General features: G+C 42.7%; 1 protein-coding gene across 4 annotated transcripts in view; it reads right to left on the bottom strand.

Annotated features, from left to right (window-relative positions):
• Positions 1-278: 278 nt before the first annotated feature.
• Tjp2 (tight junction protein 2) overlaps positions 279-17902 on the bottom strand; it is a 91547-nt gene continuing 73923 nt past the window's right edge. For 2 of the 4 annotated variants that reach the window (XM_042699346.1, XM_042699343.1), the window contains exons 14-23: positions 17248-17435; positions 15747-15842; positions 14699-14778; positions 13233-13443; positions 7566-7666; positions 6157-6369; positions 4890-5000; positions 3399-3725; positions 2869-2954; positions 279-1302 (exon numbers count right to left, since the gene is read on the bottom strand). In XM_042699346.1, coding sequence (XP_042555280.1) covers positions 1140-1302; positions 2869-2954; positions 3399-3725; positions 4890-5000; positions 6157-6369; positions 7566-7666; positions 13233-13443; positions 14699-14778; positions 15747-15842; positions 17248-17435 — 1576 coding nt within the window. In that variant the 3' untranslated portion in view covers positions 279-1139. The remainder of the gene's footprint in view (positions 1303-2868; positions 2955-3398; positions 3726-4889; positions 5001-6156; positions 6370-7565; positions 7667-13232; positions 13444-14698; positions 14779-15746; positions 15843-17247; positions 17436-17902) is intronic. The other 2 variants (XM_042699345.1, XM_042699344.1) reach the window with 2 other exon arrangements.

The following is a 17902-nucleotide window of genomic DNA, read 5'->3' as shown; positions in this document are numbered from 1 at the left end:
TTGCAAATAAGGGAGACCAAAGGACCTTTGTTTCTTTGGGCCTGGCTTACTTCATTTAATCTGATTTTTTCCAAGTCTTTCCATTTCCTTACAAATGGGGCAGTGTCATTCTTTCTGATTTAATACATGCCTCCATTCCCCCCAACCCCCCAAATCAGAAGGCGGTTGGAGGTGTAGCTCAGGTGTAGAGCATACACTTAGAAAGCTCAAGCCCTGGGTTCTTGCCCAACACTGTCCCCCCCAAATGAAAGAAGTGTAGAAATTCACCACAAAGCAAATTTATTTAATGCAAGGTACTCCGTTTATTAAATTATAAAACTGCTGTCGATCCATACACTTGTGGAAATAAAATACATTTTTCTCAAGTATCAGCTTTGGGATAGCATATGGTTTTAAACAAACAACACCAAAAATCTCCCTATTTTCTGGGTCTGCTAGTGGTCTGCTTTTTTTATTAGCACTTGCAGCCAGACTTACCAAGTACAACTCTTCTGGGTACAATCAAAATTTATGGAAAATATCACAAAGACAAATGCTTTGAAGAGGACACGGGGCAGGGGGAAAACACAGCTATTAAACTGGTATCAAAATTTAGTCAAAATAAAGTTTTAGTCCACTATGGCTTTGCATAGAGCTTCAAAGGAAGAGAATTTAAAGACACTTTGCATCAAAGGCACTTAAGAGAGTTGTCATAAAATACTTCTTTAAACAATCTGAATCCAACAGTTTGTTTTTTAATTTCTCTTTTCACATCTGCCTCACAGTGAAACAGCGCTAGAAGGCAGCCGTGAATGAGGAAGAAGTTATTGCTCCTTAATATACATATTTAAAAATTCACAAAGGATTAATACAGATTTTGGTCCACAGAAGCCAAGTCAGTGACAGTATCAGACTGTGGTGGTGTTCTTAATTCTGAGCTTCCCTGCCATGCGCGCACGCGTGTGCACAGACACATGCATATACACACACACACACAGAGCCATGTCGTAACAAACTGCGCTATCCCAGTAGCATCAAAAGCGCCTACAGTTAGCCCCGTCCCATCTCCACAGTGCCCTTGAACTGGAGAAGTTCTCCTCGGGAGGCCTCACAGGAAGGAATGTCCATCGGATGCCACACGAATGTCCACGGTACCCCATCTATAATTCGGTGTCTCGGTACCTGGAGGGCGAGTTGTAGTAACCCCGTTTTGTTTGGTCAGCCAGCTGCTGGCGATATTGCTCCTCGGGGTCACTGCCAAAACTTCCCCGGGTGTCCTGGTAAAGCCTGGAGGGTCCTTTCTGTGGCTCAGGGGGTCTGGAACTGACAGGTGAGGGGGTTACAGGAGTCCGAGGGCGCTGCCAGTCCTCCAGCACCCCCCGGGGGAGGAGGGGGAAGAACGACTGGCCACTCGCTCCAGCAGGGTAAGTGTCTGTTTCTTGTTTTTATTTTTTGTGCTGGTCTTGGGGCTTGAACTCAGGGCCTGAGTGTTGTTATACCTTAATTTTTTTATATTTTAGCTCAAGGTTAGCACCCTAACCTAACTCTAACCCTAACTCTAACAATGGAGCCACAGCTCCACTTCTGGCTTTTTATTTTTTTTTGGCCAGGGTGGCGTTGAACCATGATCCTCCGATCTCTGCCTCCTGAGTAGCTAGGATTATAGGTGTGAGCCACGAACGCCAGCTTCAGAGACCACTTTCAGATCCCTGAAAGTTCTCTGCCATCAACCAAGTTCAGGTGGTAGCGGGGATGGGACCGCGAACGGGCCAAGGTCACTCAAGGTCACTCACTTGGGTAGAGTAAGGAAGCAAGCCACAAGCTCCCTTAACCTGAGAGTTCCCTACTGGCTGGAGGATCCCCAGCTTTCTGCTACCCTCACCCAGTGAGGTGCTCTGCCAGCGTTAGTGATTATGCCAAGTCCCGTCCGTCCCCCCCCCCCCCCCCCCCCCCCCCCCGGTTGCCGCATCCACCTGGTCAATGGCTGCTGTTCCCTGGGTAGCAAAAATGCCTCTAGTTTTCTCTTTTCTGTTTGGTACTGGGGATCAAAGCCAGGACACTGCACTTGCTAGGCAAAGGCTTCTGCCACCCTACATCTCCGCCCATGCCTGCAGTTTTCTGCTGAAAACCTAGTAGTGGTCAGAATGGCTTCAAGAATATGTGATTAAAAGGCTAGGTGTCAAAAGAAAAAAAAAAAAGAAATGGAAAAGGGCTGGGAAGGTGGCTCAGTGGTAGAGCGCTTGCCTCATATGCATGAGGCCCTGGGTTCGATTCCTCAGCACCACATAAGCAGAAAAAGCCAGAAGTGGCGCTGTGGCTCAAGTGGTAGAGTGCTACCCTTGAGCTGAGGGACAGCGCCCAGGCCCAGAGTTCAGGCCCCACGACCAACAAAACAAACAAACAAACAAACAAAAAGAATTTGTGCTTTATTTCTTTTCTAATCCCAGAGGCGGGAAACCATGCAACTTAAGACGTCCAGAGGAAGAAGCTGGGCTAACTCCTACTCTGTCTTACCTATGCTGGTCAGCTGCTTGTGACCGTGCCTTCGAACTCAGCTCAGCACAGTGGCCTGACTATGCTGGTGATACAAAAAAGAAAAATGGAAGAACTTGGCTGAGAGCCAGAAAACAGTGACCAAACAGGCCGAAGTTCTAGGACTTCTGTTCCTCTGTGGCCCTAACGCAACCTAACACAATTGAGCTCCAAGGCATCTGCCAAGAGGAAAATGACCGTGGATTTTGGTTCTGCTATCTGCACAATTTAAAGGTGACACTGGGTAAAGAGAGTAGCACCTGTCACTCAGAAACCCTAAAACAGAAAATTCTTTCTCTTCAGGTCCAAATGGCAGAGAGGGCCCAGGCTTTGGGGGTTTTCCCTGTACACTCTTACCTCATGTAGTTGGGCAGGCCGGCTTCTGGCTTGGGCCCTTTGATCGGAACCGCATAGATATCCGGATGTTTCTGAGCAATTTCCAGCTGTGATAATGAGGAAAGAGCACCAAGAAAGAGAGAATGAGACCCCGCCCAAATCCTCGCATGGTCTCCAGCTACCCTACTGGGGGGGTTCATGCCCCAGTACTGGAAATAAAGTTCGGAGAGCAGGCTCCTATTCATCTTGTCAGCTAGGGCTTGTTGAGTGGAAGGAAAATGGATTTGAAATCGGCACACCCAGTATTGTGCACCTGATCATTTCTGTCTTGTCTGGGCAATAGGACTGTGTACCACTGCGCTGAAATCAATCAAACAATTTACATTGATTTCTTTTTTAACATTGATTTCTTTTTTTTCTTTTCTTTTGGGTATTGGAGATCGAACCCAGGACAAGTGCTTTGCCACGGAGTGACATCCTAGCCCAATCAAGTGGTTTCAATCTCTTCCTGTGGATAAGCTGTGACTGCGTAGTAATTTATAAAGAATTACCCTGGCATTCTGGGCTTCTTGGAGCTCCTGCATTCTCTGCAGCCTGGCCTTGTGGTCCATCTTCTCAAATATTTTGACTTTGCCCAGGACTGATTTGGGAGTGTTTTCTTGCTCGTCATTACTCTCCTCTGCCTCTCCACACTCAGGGGAAGGGACGGGCGTCGAAGGCTTCAAGACAGGTCGACCAAAGGCCGGTTTCGCTGCGACCGGGGGAGGGCAACTTTTGGTAGACGTGAGAATTTCATTCCCAGCCACAGCTGCGAAGTTTGGCTTGTATTCCTGGGATTTGGAGAAGTCATAAGAATCTTCTCTGTTATGGCTTTTAGCCTGCGAAGAACAATGACATGTTTTTCCTTGGGGTTTTTGAGTCTTATTATTATTTTTTTTAATCTACATTAGTGATTTAACACACTCCATTTCCTGATCAGTTTCCAAAGATGATCAACAAATACCATTCTGGCAAGGAAAATCAAATATGGCAGGGGCAAATGGCCCTTAGCTGGGCATCCTGAGCCCTACCTTAAGGTGTTGAGAAGTATTGGACTCGGGGGCTGAGCAGTAGCAATTGCTAGAGATAGAAAAGACCCTGAATAATTTAGTACTGGAGCAGACTTCTAGCCCTGCTTCCAAGTTTGTCTCCGATGCATTGCATAACTCACTAATTACTCCTGACAGCTCACAAAACTGGCTGATTTTCTTCTCATCTAAATTACTGAATTAGATAGGGGAAAAAAAATTGCTTTGTACCAGCACATAAAGAAAGACTTGTAGTCATAGCTTTGATTCTGACGGGGTAGGGGTGAAGAATCATATGATAATATGCACCCCCCCCCCACTGTGTCTTCATGTTGATTCTGTTTGGGATGACAATTTATTAATTCAATAAATGAAGCTGTCCTCACACAGAGAAGCATTCTAAACAATGGTACTGATTGTTTGCTGATACATCTGAGTTAGATTGTGGGCAGAAAACTTTCATTTGACAGGAAAAAGAGAAACTGATTTCGAGAATGGTGATTCTAGCATGCATCATTTGTCAATTTTTTACTCTTCCTCAAATAAATGAATGAATCTTCCTCCCCTCCCCACCTCACTATTGTTCTACCATTTGAGGCACAGCTCCACTTCTAGCTTTCTTGTTGGTTAACTGGAGGTGAGAAGTCTAATGGACTTTTCTGTCTTGGCTGGCTTCAAACCTCAATCCTCAGATCTCAACCTCCTGAGTAGCTAAGCATTACAGGCATGCGTTACCAGCACCTGGGGATAACTCTTATTATTATCACCAGACTGTCTGCTCTCTTAATGTTGTCTTTCTTTTTTTAACTTTTCTCTTCCTCATGCAGGAATCCATCCATCAACCCAAAAGGATTGATAGGATCTAATATCGAACACAGGGAGTCAAACCATTACCAACAACATTTCGTGTGCATGCTTCCTCCGGGCTACACCCATGGGGCCTCTGGAGCTTCTTTTTCCTTCCCAGCCACGTACCTTGGGCGGCTCTGGCTTGAATGCCGGAGGTGGGCTATTGTCCCTAAGTTGATCTCTGCTAGCAGCCCTCCACATCTGAGCTCGTGGCTCTGGGCTGGGTTTCCTTATGCTCTACAAAACATAAAGATTCATTCACAACCAGAACATCCAGGCAGAGACAAGTCCGCACCCTGCTTTGCTGGAGTTCTGCGAACCTGGAGAAGTTCTGACATTGATCTGCTGAGTAATAACCAGGGAACCTTTAACTAGCCAATGCTTGAGATGTGTTTATAAAACTGGCTGCATCCAAGGCAGGGGGCTCTACCTTTAAAATACAACTTTAAAAAAATCCTCCTAAAGTTAAAAATAATCACTGCTATTTCTAAACAATAGTTCTCTTATATCATAGAGATTCAGAAGTGAAGTTACTCTTCATAACTTGCCTAGTATATGCTAATGTTGTATTACTGGGGTGATTGATGGGTTCCCCACTTCAACTTATTATATTTTGGGGTTTTGTTTGTACTTCATGGCAAAAAAAAAAAAATCACTCCCTGGAATGAGCCTAATTGCTAACAAGAAGTTCATACCAATAATTACCTAAACATGTTTGGATCACTGATTCTACAAAGATCTTACGCCAGTGTCCGCTGAGATGAACAACAAATCGTTCTGCTCCTAAATTAATCAGTGCCTATTGATGCAATTTCTAAGACCTGTCAGCTGTCAATCACTAGCTGACGGGTACATAGTCCATGTGATCCGAGGCATAATCAATCACAAAGTCAATTTAAAAAATTGAAATACAAGAGAGAAGGAAACTGATGGGGAAACACTCACGAGCAATGGCAAGATTAGAAGGTTAAAGACAGATGGAGAAGAAAGGCCAGGGTTCCTAAGAGCACAGAGAAAGAGAGAGAGAGAGGTCTAATCAAAGGTTACAAGCAAATACAGCAACGTCGTGTTTTAAAAGAACATTCTGCTTGTGATTTTCACAGCTGGCCCAAAAAGCCATTCCTGTCACCTGTCACACCTGAGAGCAGGGGAGCGCTGACTGCTGCCCACCCAGCCTCTTCCAATGCCACCTACTGGGTCCTCTGAACCAAGGAACCACAACCTCGCAGGCACTGACTCAGAGCGAAGTACTCCCTAACGGCCACCTGCTCCAACTTCCGCATCCCTTCCACCGCACCCTGAGTTAACGGCGGTGCCGAGGAAGGAAGCGAGACACTGCAAGTCTCCTTCTCTGGCCCGTGGCTTCGCAGCGCGTGGGCATGCCTTGCCTCACCTCCTCATGCTGCACCGGCTCAGAGGAGCGGGTGATGGAAGACACCAGCGGCTCCTCCGCTGGCTCATCCAGCTCATTGTCAGTGTAGGCGCCTCCCTCGCCGTCGGTGTCTTCAAAGTCACTGATGAGGCGGCTGTCGCAACTCAGATAGTCCGCGCCCATGGCGGTTAAGTAGGACATGCGATCTTCAGGATCATCATCCATCCCTTCCATCTAGAGGAATTTGTTTCGGAGGGTCAGTGGGGCCTGACATGGCTCCTGGGAGCTTTGGGGGAAGAAGCTCAAGGAAACTCCCCGAGGGCACGGCCCGGTTGTCCAAGGTCTTGACATGTGCCACAAAGTGAAGGCACCTGTATTTTCCTGAAATCACTTGGCTCTGAGCCGATGCTGTGACTACGTCCACTTCTATGCAGGGACTCAAACTGGGGACCCTCCAGCCTATCAGTGAGACCACTGGCACCTGAGCCAGGCCTTCCTCCGATCGCTGAGAGTTTCCTGCCCTCTTCTTTAGCTTTTTCTCTTGGCACCTGTCTTCCTGGTGATAAATGTACACCATCTTATGCTATGTACACCTCTACTTATCCTTAAGACTCTCCTTAAGGCTCTCTGCGGGCGGAGGCTGTATCTTCAAATCTGAATGTCCAGAGAGAGGACACCCTCAAACCTCGCAGACTCTAAGCATGTGGTAACACCAGATGCTAGATGCCCTCATCAAAACAGCCAGTGTCCAAAAGAGCAAGAAGTCAGTCACTTTGGTGACAAAGCTGTCACTCTAAAGGCCTGCACACTACCTCAATTCAGCTCCGGTATGCAATACTAATACTGAAGGCTCCTGGAATAAAGAGAGCTACAGGTTGTATAACTCTCTTTCTCTTCCTTCCTTCCTTCCTCTCTCTCTTTCCATATGAGATAGATGCTGGGCCATCCAAACTCATAGAACTAGGTAGCATTCTCTGCCAACCTCTCGTTCTAAACAAAATAATTCCATATCTATTAGCTTTGGTCTTCTGTATTGATTTTTAACGTATTTTTCCCCCCATGGTCCTCTTCCTTGCCTTTCATCTCCACTCTAAGTGTCCCATGGTCTTAGTAAGCTGTGACACACAGCATGAGATCTTGTAAGCTCTGATTAGCGTACTTGGAATACAGTAACTAGTTACTACGTTAAAAGTAAAAGGGAAGTGAATGTAGGATTGCATTCATCACATTCTGCTTTTCTTTTGAAAAGTCCCCTTCATTTGTTTTTGTTTTTTTAAACGTGGTCGGAGAACTCACATGGTTTCAGACCTCATGAACACACAGGCTGGCATGACTTCCAGTGGACATGGTGTTACTACATTCACTGCCCTCTTGAGGAAAGATTCAAGACACAAACGCTCACCTCACAGCAGCGAATCTAGGCCACATACCTTTCCTTCAGAGACCCAAACTGCTTCTCCCTGCTGATGCTCAATAGTGTCCTTCAAGCTGCCAAACCAGCTGTCATTGGCCGAATTCAGATTGATGGTGGCTAGAGAAATGTCAACAAGAAGACTTGCTAAGAGGGCAGGTATACAGTAGTAGAGCATTTGACTGCAAAAAGGCCTGCACTAATTCGCAGAGCAATGTTTATTGAGGAAGCTATGGGCATAAAAACTTACTTATTCCTATCACATCGAATTAAAACTGGAAATACAGGAAGTCTGAACATATGTGAACACAGAATTCTTCTAAGTGAATTAAGTAAAACTATTAACCATCGAGCTGTTGTAGTTTACATTATAGACAGATGTTGTAAGGTTGGCATAATGGGTTTATTTTCAGAATATCTGTGTATAAAATTTTTGTAGTGCTGGGGGTTGAACTCAGGGCCTTGCAAGTACTAGCCAATTACTCTACCACTAAGCCATACCCTCATCTCTCTAAAATATATATATACATACATTTATAGATAGATAGATAGATAGATAAGATAGATAGTCTGTTTGCAGGAGCACAGATAATAGAGCTAAAACAAAAAGACAACATTTTAAAGACCATTACATAGATGCGTGTAAATTTACAAAAATTAAAGTATTCTTGTCCACATCTAATAAAATACTCAAAGAACAATTTAGTACGATTACTTTTTGTTTTTTACAGCCTTAAGCATTTTAGAATATGTGAGCCAATAAATTAAATTCAACCAAGGAAATCAGCTTCATTCTATTCTGACGAAATATATATCTTACATGATAATGGTTAGTATGGGTCAACCAGGCACTGCTGTAAGTATGTTACAGGATTAGCTCATCCCAAGTTAGGGAGCACATCTCACCCATAAGAATCTAAGGCTCAGTGGTGAAATGAACAAGCCAAGGCCTCACACTAAGTAAAGAAGCTGAATATCAACTCAGACATTTGTCTTCTGAGCCAGTGGCCTTCACAGCTACAATACACAGTTCATCTAGAAACACCAATTTAGAGCCTAGATATAAACGTACCAACAGGTATATCTTTTTTGCTGTTTTGTTAGTGGTCACGGAGCTTGAACTTGAGGCCTGGGCGCTATCCCTGAACTCTTTTTGCTCAAGGCTAGCACTCTACCACTTGAGCTACAATACCACTTCCCATTTTCTAGTGGTTAAGTGGTTAAGAGTCTCATGGACTTTGGACCCGACTGGTGGCTTTGAACCATGATCCTCAGACCTCAGCCTCCTGAGTAGTTAGGATTACAGGCTCGAGTCACCATTGCTGGGCTCAATATATCTTTATCAACCTAATACAGATAAACTAAGTAAGCAAATGAATCCAAAACTAATAAATTGGGCCTAGAAGTGTCAGATTGTAGATAAATTAGGATTGGTGCATTCAGGCATTCTACCATTTGAGTCATGCTCCCAGTATTGATTTAGGGGTTTTTGTTTTATTTTTTTAAGTTACACTGTCAGGCTTTCAAAGGGCAGACATAGATATCACTTCTAACAGGACCATTAAGCAAACTTTGTGAGCAACTGTGTTTTCAGTTTTCCTTAAAGTGACATTCAACTTTCTTTCATTAGGGAAGTTCCAACACTGACCTTGGGAGGAAAAATCCCAAGGGAGTTTCTAATTTCTTTGCTCACTAATTATTTACAGTGCAAGAATAAACTGATGCTCTGAACAACCCAAGGAAAATGAACCTTGATAGCATGGATTTTTGGTGTCCTTACCCTGGTACTTAACAAGGATTATTGTCTCATAGCTAAAATATGATGCCATGAACTTAAATATAGAAGTGAGATTAAGCACTCTAGAGGAAAAATAAATAAATGACTTGCACTAGATGTAGAAAGAATGTGAAGCAGCCTTTAAATGCTTTCTGTTGGGAGTTGTCTAAGTATGGTCTATATTTATCATACAGAAAATCTAAAGTTAAAAGATCCATTTAAGAAATACAGAAGCTAGGTGCCGGTGGCTCACACTTACAGCTATTCAGGAGGTTGAGATCTGAGGATTGTGGCTCAAAGGCAACCCAGGCAGAAAAGTCCCTGAGACTCTCATCTTCTATTAACTACCAGAAAACGGGCAGTGGTGCTGTATTCAAAGTGGTAGAGTGCTAGCCTTGAGCAAAAGAGCTCACAGACAGTGCCCAGGCTATGACTTCAAGCCCCTCAACTGACATATTAAAAAGGGAGGAGGAGGAGGAAGAGGAGGAGGAGGAGGAGGAAGAGGTAGAGAGAAGAGGAAGAAAGAAATACAGTGCCAGTGGTTTGCACAGTATAGGTATGAACCACTGGTGCCCAGATAAGAAGTATGTACTTTAAAGGGATAAATTGTATGCTAGGGTAAACTGCATATCAATAAAGCTATTGTCTGTGTGGTTCCCTCAACAACCAGACCTTGACTAAAGAGAGGAGCAGCAGCAGCAAGAGGCCCTGCCAGGATCCATCATTTTCCCACTGCTTCCAATGCTCAACAGACTCAACAAGTGTTTCACACCTGTAATCCTAGCTACTTGAGAGGCTGAGATTTGGAGGACTACAGTTCAAAGCCACCTGGGTAGAAAAGTCCATTAGACTCCATCTCTAATAAACCAGCCAATAGTTTGGCTACAGGCAGAGCTCAAGTAGTAGAGTACCAGCCTAGCAAATGCAAGGCCTTGAGTTCAAACCTGGGTTTCAGATATAGATATAGAGATATCTATATCTATATATCACTTGTTCCTCTGAGCTTTCTCAAACACTAAACAATAACAAAAAAGTGTGTGTGTGTGCACGCACACACATGCGCGTGCGTTTAGGTGATGGTAAAAGACACTACAGGGTCACATAGTTTTAGTATTCTTTCAGGTACCAATTTCACTTTAATAAGATGAAAACAGATTGAGTCTCTCATGACACTTTCCAATACCACAATTTAACATGAAGGAGGCCTCACTATTGTGTTCTTCAAACTAGGAGAGACACATTTGAAGTTCCTGAAAACACAGGAAATTCAAACATTGCTTTTTTAAAAAACAGTAATTTCTGTGGCATGTATATGTAAGTCTATTTTATAGTAAAAACTTTTTTTTTTAACTGTTAAGGGTTGGAAGCAAGCTAGGCATGTTGGTTCAGGTTGAGCAGTCAACTTGCGTTGGGTGATTCTCAAAATAAAGTAACTCTCGTTCCATCAAGATCATAAAGGGAGAGATTTTAATATTGTCATAATTACTATCTCTCTGGTAGGGAACAGGGTTTCCTTATTCTGCAAAAACAGGATATTGAGCCGAATGATGATGCATGCAACTTTAACTTGACTTCAAATTAGTGTGCTCATCAAAGCAACTCTAGTAGTCTCATTAAGTCACAGAAGTGCTGTAAATATAAAATCATGAACACCATCCAGTATTAATACTGCCAAAAGTTTCTGATGCTCAAGTTTGAAAAGCAGGATTTCTGGCAGGTACACATTATCAATCTCAACCTGGGCAAGTGGATTGTGAGCGAGTATGAATTACAGGGCATGGGGAAGCAATCCGAGTCTTAGCCAACCACCAATGGCTCATAGCAACTCAGGAGGCTGAGATCTGAGGACTGCAATTTAAAGCCAGACCAGGGAGGCAAGTCTATCAGATTCTTATGTCCAATTAACCAGCAAAAAAAAAAAAAAAATGTCAAAATGGAGTTGTGGGCCCAAGTGGTAGAGCTCCAACCTTAAGCAAAAAAGCTAAGGGAAGGTACCCAGGCCCTCAGTTCAAGCCCCAGTATTGGTGCATGAATGTGTGCAGGCAGGTGTATACACACACACACACACACACACACACACACACACACACACACACAAATCTGAAAAAAAAATTATAAAAGACTACGTATTGGATAGCGAACTTGAAGCTCTTAGATCTGTTATCCAGCACCTTATACTGAAGATATATCTAGAGATAATGAAGTGTTCACAAAGTGTATCCATCCCAAACTGTAGTTTTACTTTTCCTTCAAACTTTCAACCTCATGATAGGTGCTGAGACAAAAAATAGCTAGTGATGGACCACATTCTCCTGTGTGTTGTTTACATTATCACTCAATTACAAGATGCTGCATTGTCTAAGTTGTGGACACTACCCATCCACTCCCTATGATAGGACCCCAATGGCAAAGGCTGATGACCAACACTGAACACAAGAGCTGCCATTACCCTATGGATATTATTTTATTTATTTATTTATTTTGTTGGTGGTGGTGGTCGTGGGACTTGAACTCTGGGCCTGGGCACTGTCCCTGTGCTCTTCAGCTCAAGGCAAGTGCTCTACCTCTTGAGCCACAGCGCCACTTCTGGTTTTCTAATTGTTTATTGAAGATCAGAGTCTCACAGACTTTTCTGCCCAGGCTGGCTTTGAACCGTGATCCTCAGATCTCAGCCTCCTGAGTAGCTAGGATTACAGGTGTGAGCCACCAGCGCCCGGCCCTATGGATATTATACCCATGCTCTAGCCTCATGCTGCCTCCTCAGAATAAAGCACTGATTCCCACCTCCAATTTATGCAGCTCTCTCCAAGTCTCAACTGTACACTATTCGTAGCAACAGTCATTTATTTGTATAGATAGTACATATGCTTAATTACTAAGATAGGTTTTATTTTACACTACTTTGGAAGTATAAGCAACCTGTATGATGAGTATTTACCTCGGGGACTTGAAAATAATATCCTACCTACTGTGGAGGAAATTTTAAACACATATAAGAGCAGAGGACAGTTTTCTGAATTCTCATGTATACAACAATCACCACCAACAACTATTCATTCCTGGCCAATTGTATCTGTACTCCACTTCCTGTCCTCTCTGTCAGCAAGTTTTAGCATTTTATCAAGTGACTCGTAAGTATTTAGTATGTATCTTAAAAATGGATTCTTTTCTTTTTTTTTGGTGCTGGTATCAATGCTTGACCCCAGAGCCTCATGCTTGCTCAGCTTGTTTGTTCATAGCTGGTGGTTCTCTACCACTGACCCATAACTCTAGCCTGGCTTTTTTGCTGGTGAACTGGTTATAGAGTCGTATGGACTTTGATCCTCCAGGTCTCAGCCTCCTGAGTGGCAAGGATTACAGTCGTGAGCCACCAGTGCCAGGCAAGGGATTCATTTTTTAAAACATAGTCGTAATGTTCTCATCAGAATAAAATACAGAATAAATCCTTGAATCGTTAACACCCGGAGTATTCAAGTTTCTATTGGGGAGAGGGAGGATATTTTTAATAAATACAAACAAAAGCAGGAGAAAGAAGAAAACAATTCAAATTAGAATGTGAAATCTTGCCATGACTCCTCCAAAAATGGCATTTGCGCTGGGAATTTTGTCATTGTGACTGTGTACAGGTGATCATAAAAAGCGCCATCATGGAGTGATAGTTGGCCGTTGGATGAAGCTGTAATTTCTGTGGAGGACTGAAAGGCTGAGATTGAAGTTAGAACAGCAGCCAGCCCCACCTCTCCCAACACTCATTGCTCTTTCTTGTTCTCCCTCTTAACCACCATTGTATATATTCACTTACAAACATGATAGGAACTTGTTGCCATTATTTTTTAAATGTCCCCCAAATAGAAACTTGAACATTCTACATACTGGATGATTCAAGGATTTATTTTCAATTTCACTGACCTGTAAAAAGATGGGCGCAGGTCTTTTTGAGCTTGTTGGCCTGATCAAATAGCTTCCGTGAACTTTTGTTGGACGTTGGGTTCAACCTCTGTCTCATGGCCTTGACACCTTGTCTGGAGTCTGGGTTGAAAAAAATCACAATCGGGAACCACTGGGTGTAATTCAGCAGGTCCACAGCTTTGGGAGTCACGTCCAGGAGTGCATGCTTGTCCTGTTAGGGACAGGTGAAGTACCACAGTATCAGCTTGCCTCCCTAGGTAAAGGCTGTACATGTGAATTTAAACCTGAACACATTCCCTTCCGTATTATGCCTACGTCGATATTAACAATCAGAAGAACCCTAACAAAAAGAATTGCAGCGTCCCCCTGTGTGCACATATGGTTTTACCTTCCAGTTTCATTCATTCAAAGCTAACAGCAAGCCAAAGAAAAAGGGTGAGTGTAGTACTGTGTGTGTGTGGGGGGGGGGGGGGGGGGAGAAAGAGGGAGGGAGGGGAACAGAGAATCAGGGACTTGTGTTCTCACCTGGCTTTTTCTTTTTTAATTTTAATTTTTATTTTTTTTGTAACCTTGCCTTCCTTTTACTAAAAACAAAAATGGCAACAGGTCTCTAAACAGAAGTGTTAGCAGAGTTATCATTAAAATATTACATTCTGTAGTGCTCAATTTTAAATCATGCCTAAAACAACAGTGTACACTAAGCAATTTTGAGAGCTCATTATCTGTTCTACCCTATTAAAATATTATGAAGAAGGTATGTTTCCATTGAATCTGCATATCCTTATGGTATAACCAGAAGCATATACATCAGGGGCTCTAATCAAAATGTAAATCTGAGCATACCTGCCCACATTTCTCCCAGCATCACCTGGCTTTTTCAAAGCTCAAGCCTGATGCCCTACCACATGAGCTACAACTCTACTTCTGGCTTTCTGCTGATTAATTGGAAATAAGTGTTTCATTGACTTTTCTGCCTGGGCTGACTTTGAACACAATCCTTAGATCTCATCATGTAACTTTTAGTACAGCATATTTTTATAATTGTTCAATTATGTTAATAGTTATTGCTGCTTGACTATTCCTAACTTACCATGTATACATATGTGTATATACATGTATGGTAAAGTTTAATTTATAAATATATAAATGTATAGGTAGGTACATACATACTATACATAAGTATAGTTAGGGTTTGGTACTGAGTGGTATTCTAGGCATTTATCAAAGGTCCTAGAATTTGCCCCACCCCAAATGAGGGGAAAACTATAATTAATGGGTTATTTGGTACAACATTGAGAATTCTGGAAAAAACAAAACCTTATTGCTACCGACCCAGTGAGATGGCTCTCTTTTGCATAAACAATTAACATTTATGATGATCAGAATCGAGATTCTACTCTAAAAGACAATAGTAAAGCATGATCCCTTTTGTTCTAATAACATGGACTTTGGATGATTTTCCTCACCTGCTCAATTATTTGCCTCACGGTATTTAATCGAACAACTCCATTAGGTTTCTCAGATCCTGCATCCTTCGGTTCCGTCTCTGCAAAAGCAAAACTATGGCTAAATAATGGGGGAGTGGGAGGGGTGTGAAAATCAATGCAGCCAAAGGCTTTAACTTAACATCAGTACAGTAGTGGCACATCTGGGATTAGAGGACTCATGGGGAGAGTGGGGAAGACAGCACTTAGTGTTTTATGTATAAAACCCAGTGTCTTGCGCATGCCAGGCAAGAGCTTTCTACCACAGAGCTACACCAGGCCTGTTTAACTAAATTCTAACCTTGAAGAAATGGTTAGGCCAGGCCAACAGGGGTCAATTCTATGAGTCAACTGGTTTGTAGTCTGTAACTTGTCCCAAGTTATTTAGAAAAAGATGGGGACCAGACAATATAACAGAAATCATTAAAAAAAAAAAAAAAAAAAGAAAGAAAAACAAACACGAAATAGCAATTGTATAATCACTCTTTGTACTCCGAATTTAAAACAAAAAAAGAGTTAAAAGAAGATATAATAGGGACCACTGGGGGAAAAAAATGGAAATTTTTGTATAAAATACTAACTATACTAAATACTAATTTATTTAGTATCTATAATTATACTTCTGCTAAATACAAGTTGAATTTCCTTGATCAGAAATGCTGAAAGCCAGGCGCCAGTGGCTCACGCCTATAATCCTAGCTACTCAGGAGGCTGAGATCTGAAGTTCGAGGTTCCGAGCCAGACCGAGCAGCAAAGTCCATGAGACTCTTATCTCCAATAAACCACCAGAAAACGAGAAGTGGCGCTGTGGCTCAAGTGGTAGAGAGCTAGGCCTTGAGCTGAAGAGCTGAGGGACAGCGCCCAGGCCAAGTTCAAGCCCCACCCCAACCAAAAAATAAATAAATAAAAAGGCATGAATATGTGTAGTAGTGCATGCCTGTCATCTTAGCATTACTCTTTCAATGTTTCTAGGTGTTAAGTTTTTCAAAGCGAATACTCTCAGAGAAATACATCATTGGCAGACACTCACTAGCAGTTTGGAAGAAGTCTGGTAACTCATTTGCCAACTTCTCCATGGCTATATCAGCAATGGGGCCAAAAAGGACCACCGGTCTCTTGAAACCAGCTGCAATGAGAAAACAAAGGTCATGAACAGACATATGCACTAGTTTTACTACTTCTTTCCCTATTTGGATCCACTTTCTGTTTTCCTCTTGCCTTACTGCTTATGCTAGGAATTCTGGTACTATGTTGAAGAGGGATAGATAGAGTGGGCATCCTTGTCTCATTACGGATTTTAGGGCAAATGGCTTTTGTTTTTCGCCATTAAGCATAATGCTAGCTATAGGTTTGTCACACACAGCCTTTATTATACTGAGGAGTGTTCCATGGATTCCTAGCTTCTCCATAAAGGGGTGTGGGATCTTATCAAAAGCCTTTTCTGCATCTATTGAGATGATCATGCGGTTCTTGTCCTTACTTCTGTTGATGGAGAGCTCAAACAGTATAATCTTTTAGAAAAACCAAGTCAGAGCCCAACAAAATCAACATCAGAAAATGGGTGCATTCAAAGGGGCCAAGAGGACAAAGCTAGAAGAATGAAGGGGGTAAGGAGGGGAGAATGCAGTCAAGAATGGACTGTAGGAAGTGGCACTGTAGCTCAAGTGGTAGAACACTCATCATGAACTAAAGAGCTGAGGGACAGCGTCCAAGCCCAGAGTTCAAGCTCCACAACCGATCAAAAAAAAAAAAAGAACAGTGGATTGTATATATCACAAAATTAAGAAAAGTAGGGAAAGGGTAGGTCAAAGAAGGGTGAGAATATTGAAGCATTCATAAACCGCTTTGTTAAATGGCATCTCCCTATGTACTACTACATAAAAGGTAACTTTAAAAATAAGTTCAAAAAAAAGATATATGCATTCAGAAGGAAAAAAAAAAAAAGCAAAAGTATTATATAGGCTTTTAAAAATCACCCAAATAAATAAATGATTAAGATTGCATTTTTCCACCCTAGTTCTTTTCTGAGAAATATGCTTTCAATACCCAGCCAGGATCTGGTGTGGCTCCTGGAAATCCTAGCTACTCAGGAGTTTGAAATCTGAGGATCATGGTTCAAAGTCAGCTGAGGCAAACAAATGTAAGAGACTCCTATCTCCAATTTCCCAGCAAAAAGCTGAAAGCAGAGGTATGGTTCAAGTGGTAGAATGCCCTCCTTGAGCAGAAAAGCCAAGAGAGAGCTTAAGGCTATGAGCTCAAGCCCAAGTACTGGTATATATACACAAATAAAAAGTAAGTGAAATATCCTAATCATTTATAAAACTTTGCTGTGGGTAACATACAAAAACTTTGGAACTTGGTATTAAACAATATTTTTTAGGTTGTAGACATTTGCTTCCGTTTGAAGCATCTGGAGAGCTCATTCTTTTGTAAGGCTCCTTGTTCAAATGATTCTAACAATATACCCCACTTTTCAAGGAGATGATGTGGGAAAATGGGGGACCCCTGCCTGCCCCACATGGCTTCCTCACCTTCTCTCAACAATACCCTCTCGTAAGCTGGGAATTTGGTGCTCACAGACACGAGAGCTGTTAAGTCTTCGCGACTCTTCCTCAGGTTCTTCTTCACCCCCGACCTCTGGCCACGCATCCTCCAGAAGTCGGCCCTGTCCCCAGCATTGTCTTTCTGGGCATTCTGGACACTAGCCATTTGTTCCGCTCTGAGAAGAAAAACCCCATGGGAAGTGAGTTCTAAAGCCGGGATATGGAGCACATGTGCATGCCATCACTTGGATTAGGGAAGATTTCAGAGAGGGAAACTTGGGATCTTCTACTTCTCAATTAAGAGGCAGAAGGGTGGGGCCTCTATCAAATGCACCAGAAGTAGCTCAGCACTTCATATGCTGTATTTGGCTCATCTGATAGATATATAGTGTGAGAAAGGTTGTCTTTTTCTATCCATGTGGGTTGCTTAAAAGTTCCTATTTTGACCTAGTGGCTAGGCTCTTGTTGATTACTCTGCTTTAGGATAAAGAAGAATTCTGGGAATGTAACATTTTGTCTTAACTGGTGCTCCAAGATGGGATTAAGATACACCTCCAAAGACACATCTCATCACACCTCTAATCCTAGCTACTCTGGAGGCTGAGATCTGAGGATCAAGGTTCAAAGCCAGCCCAGGCAGGAA

Source organism: Dipodomys spectabilis, unplaced genomic scaffold, assembly GCF_019054845.1.
Source record: "Dipodomys spectabilis isolate Male_0828 unplaced genomic scaffold, ASM1905484v1 ptg000241l, whole genome shotgun sequence".
NCBI lineage: Eukaryota > Metazoa > Chordata > Mammalia > Rodentia > Heteromyidae > Dipodomys > Dipodomys spectabilis.
The sequence above is the reverse complement of the archived record's forward strand: the minus strand, read 5'-3'. Positions and strand labels throughout refer to the sequence as shown.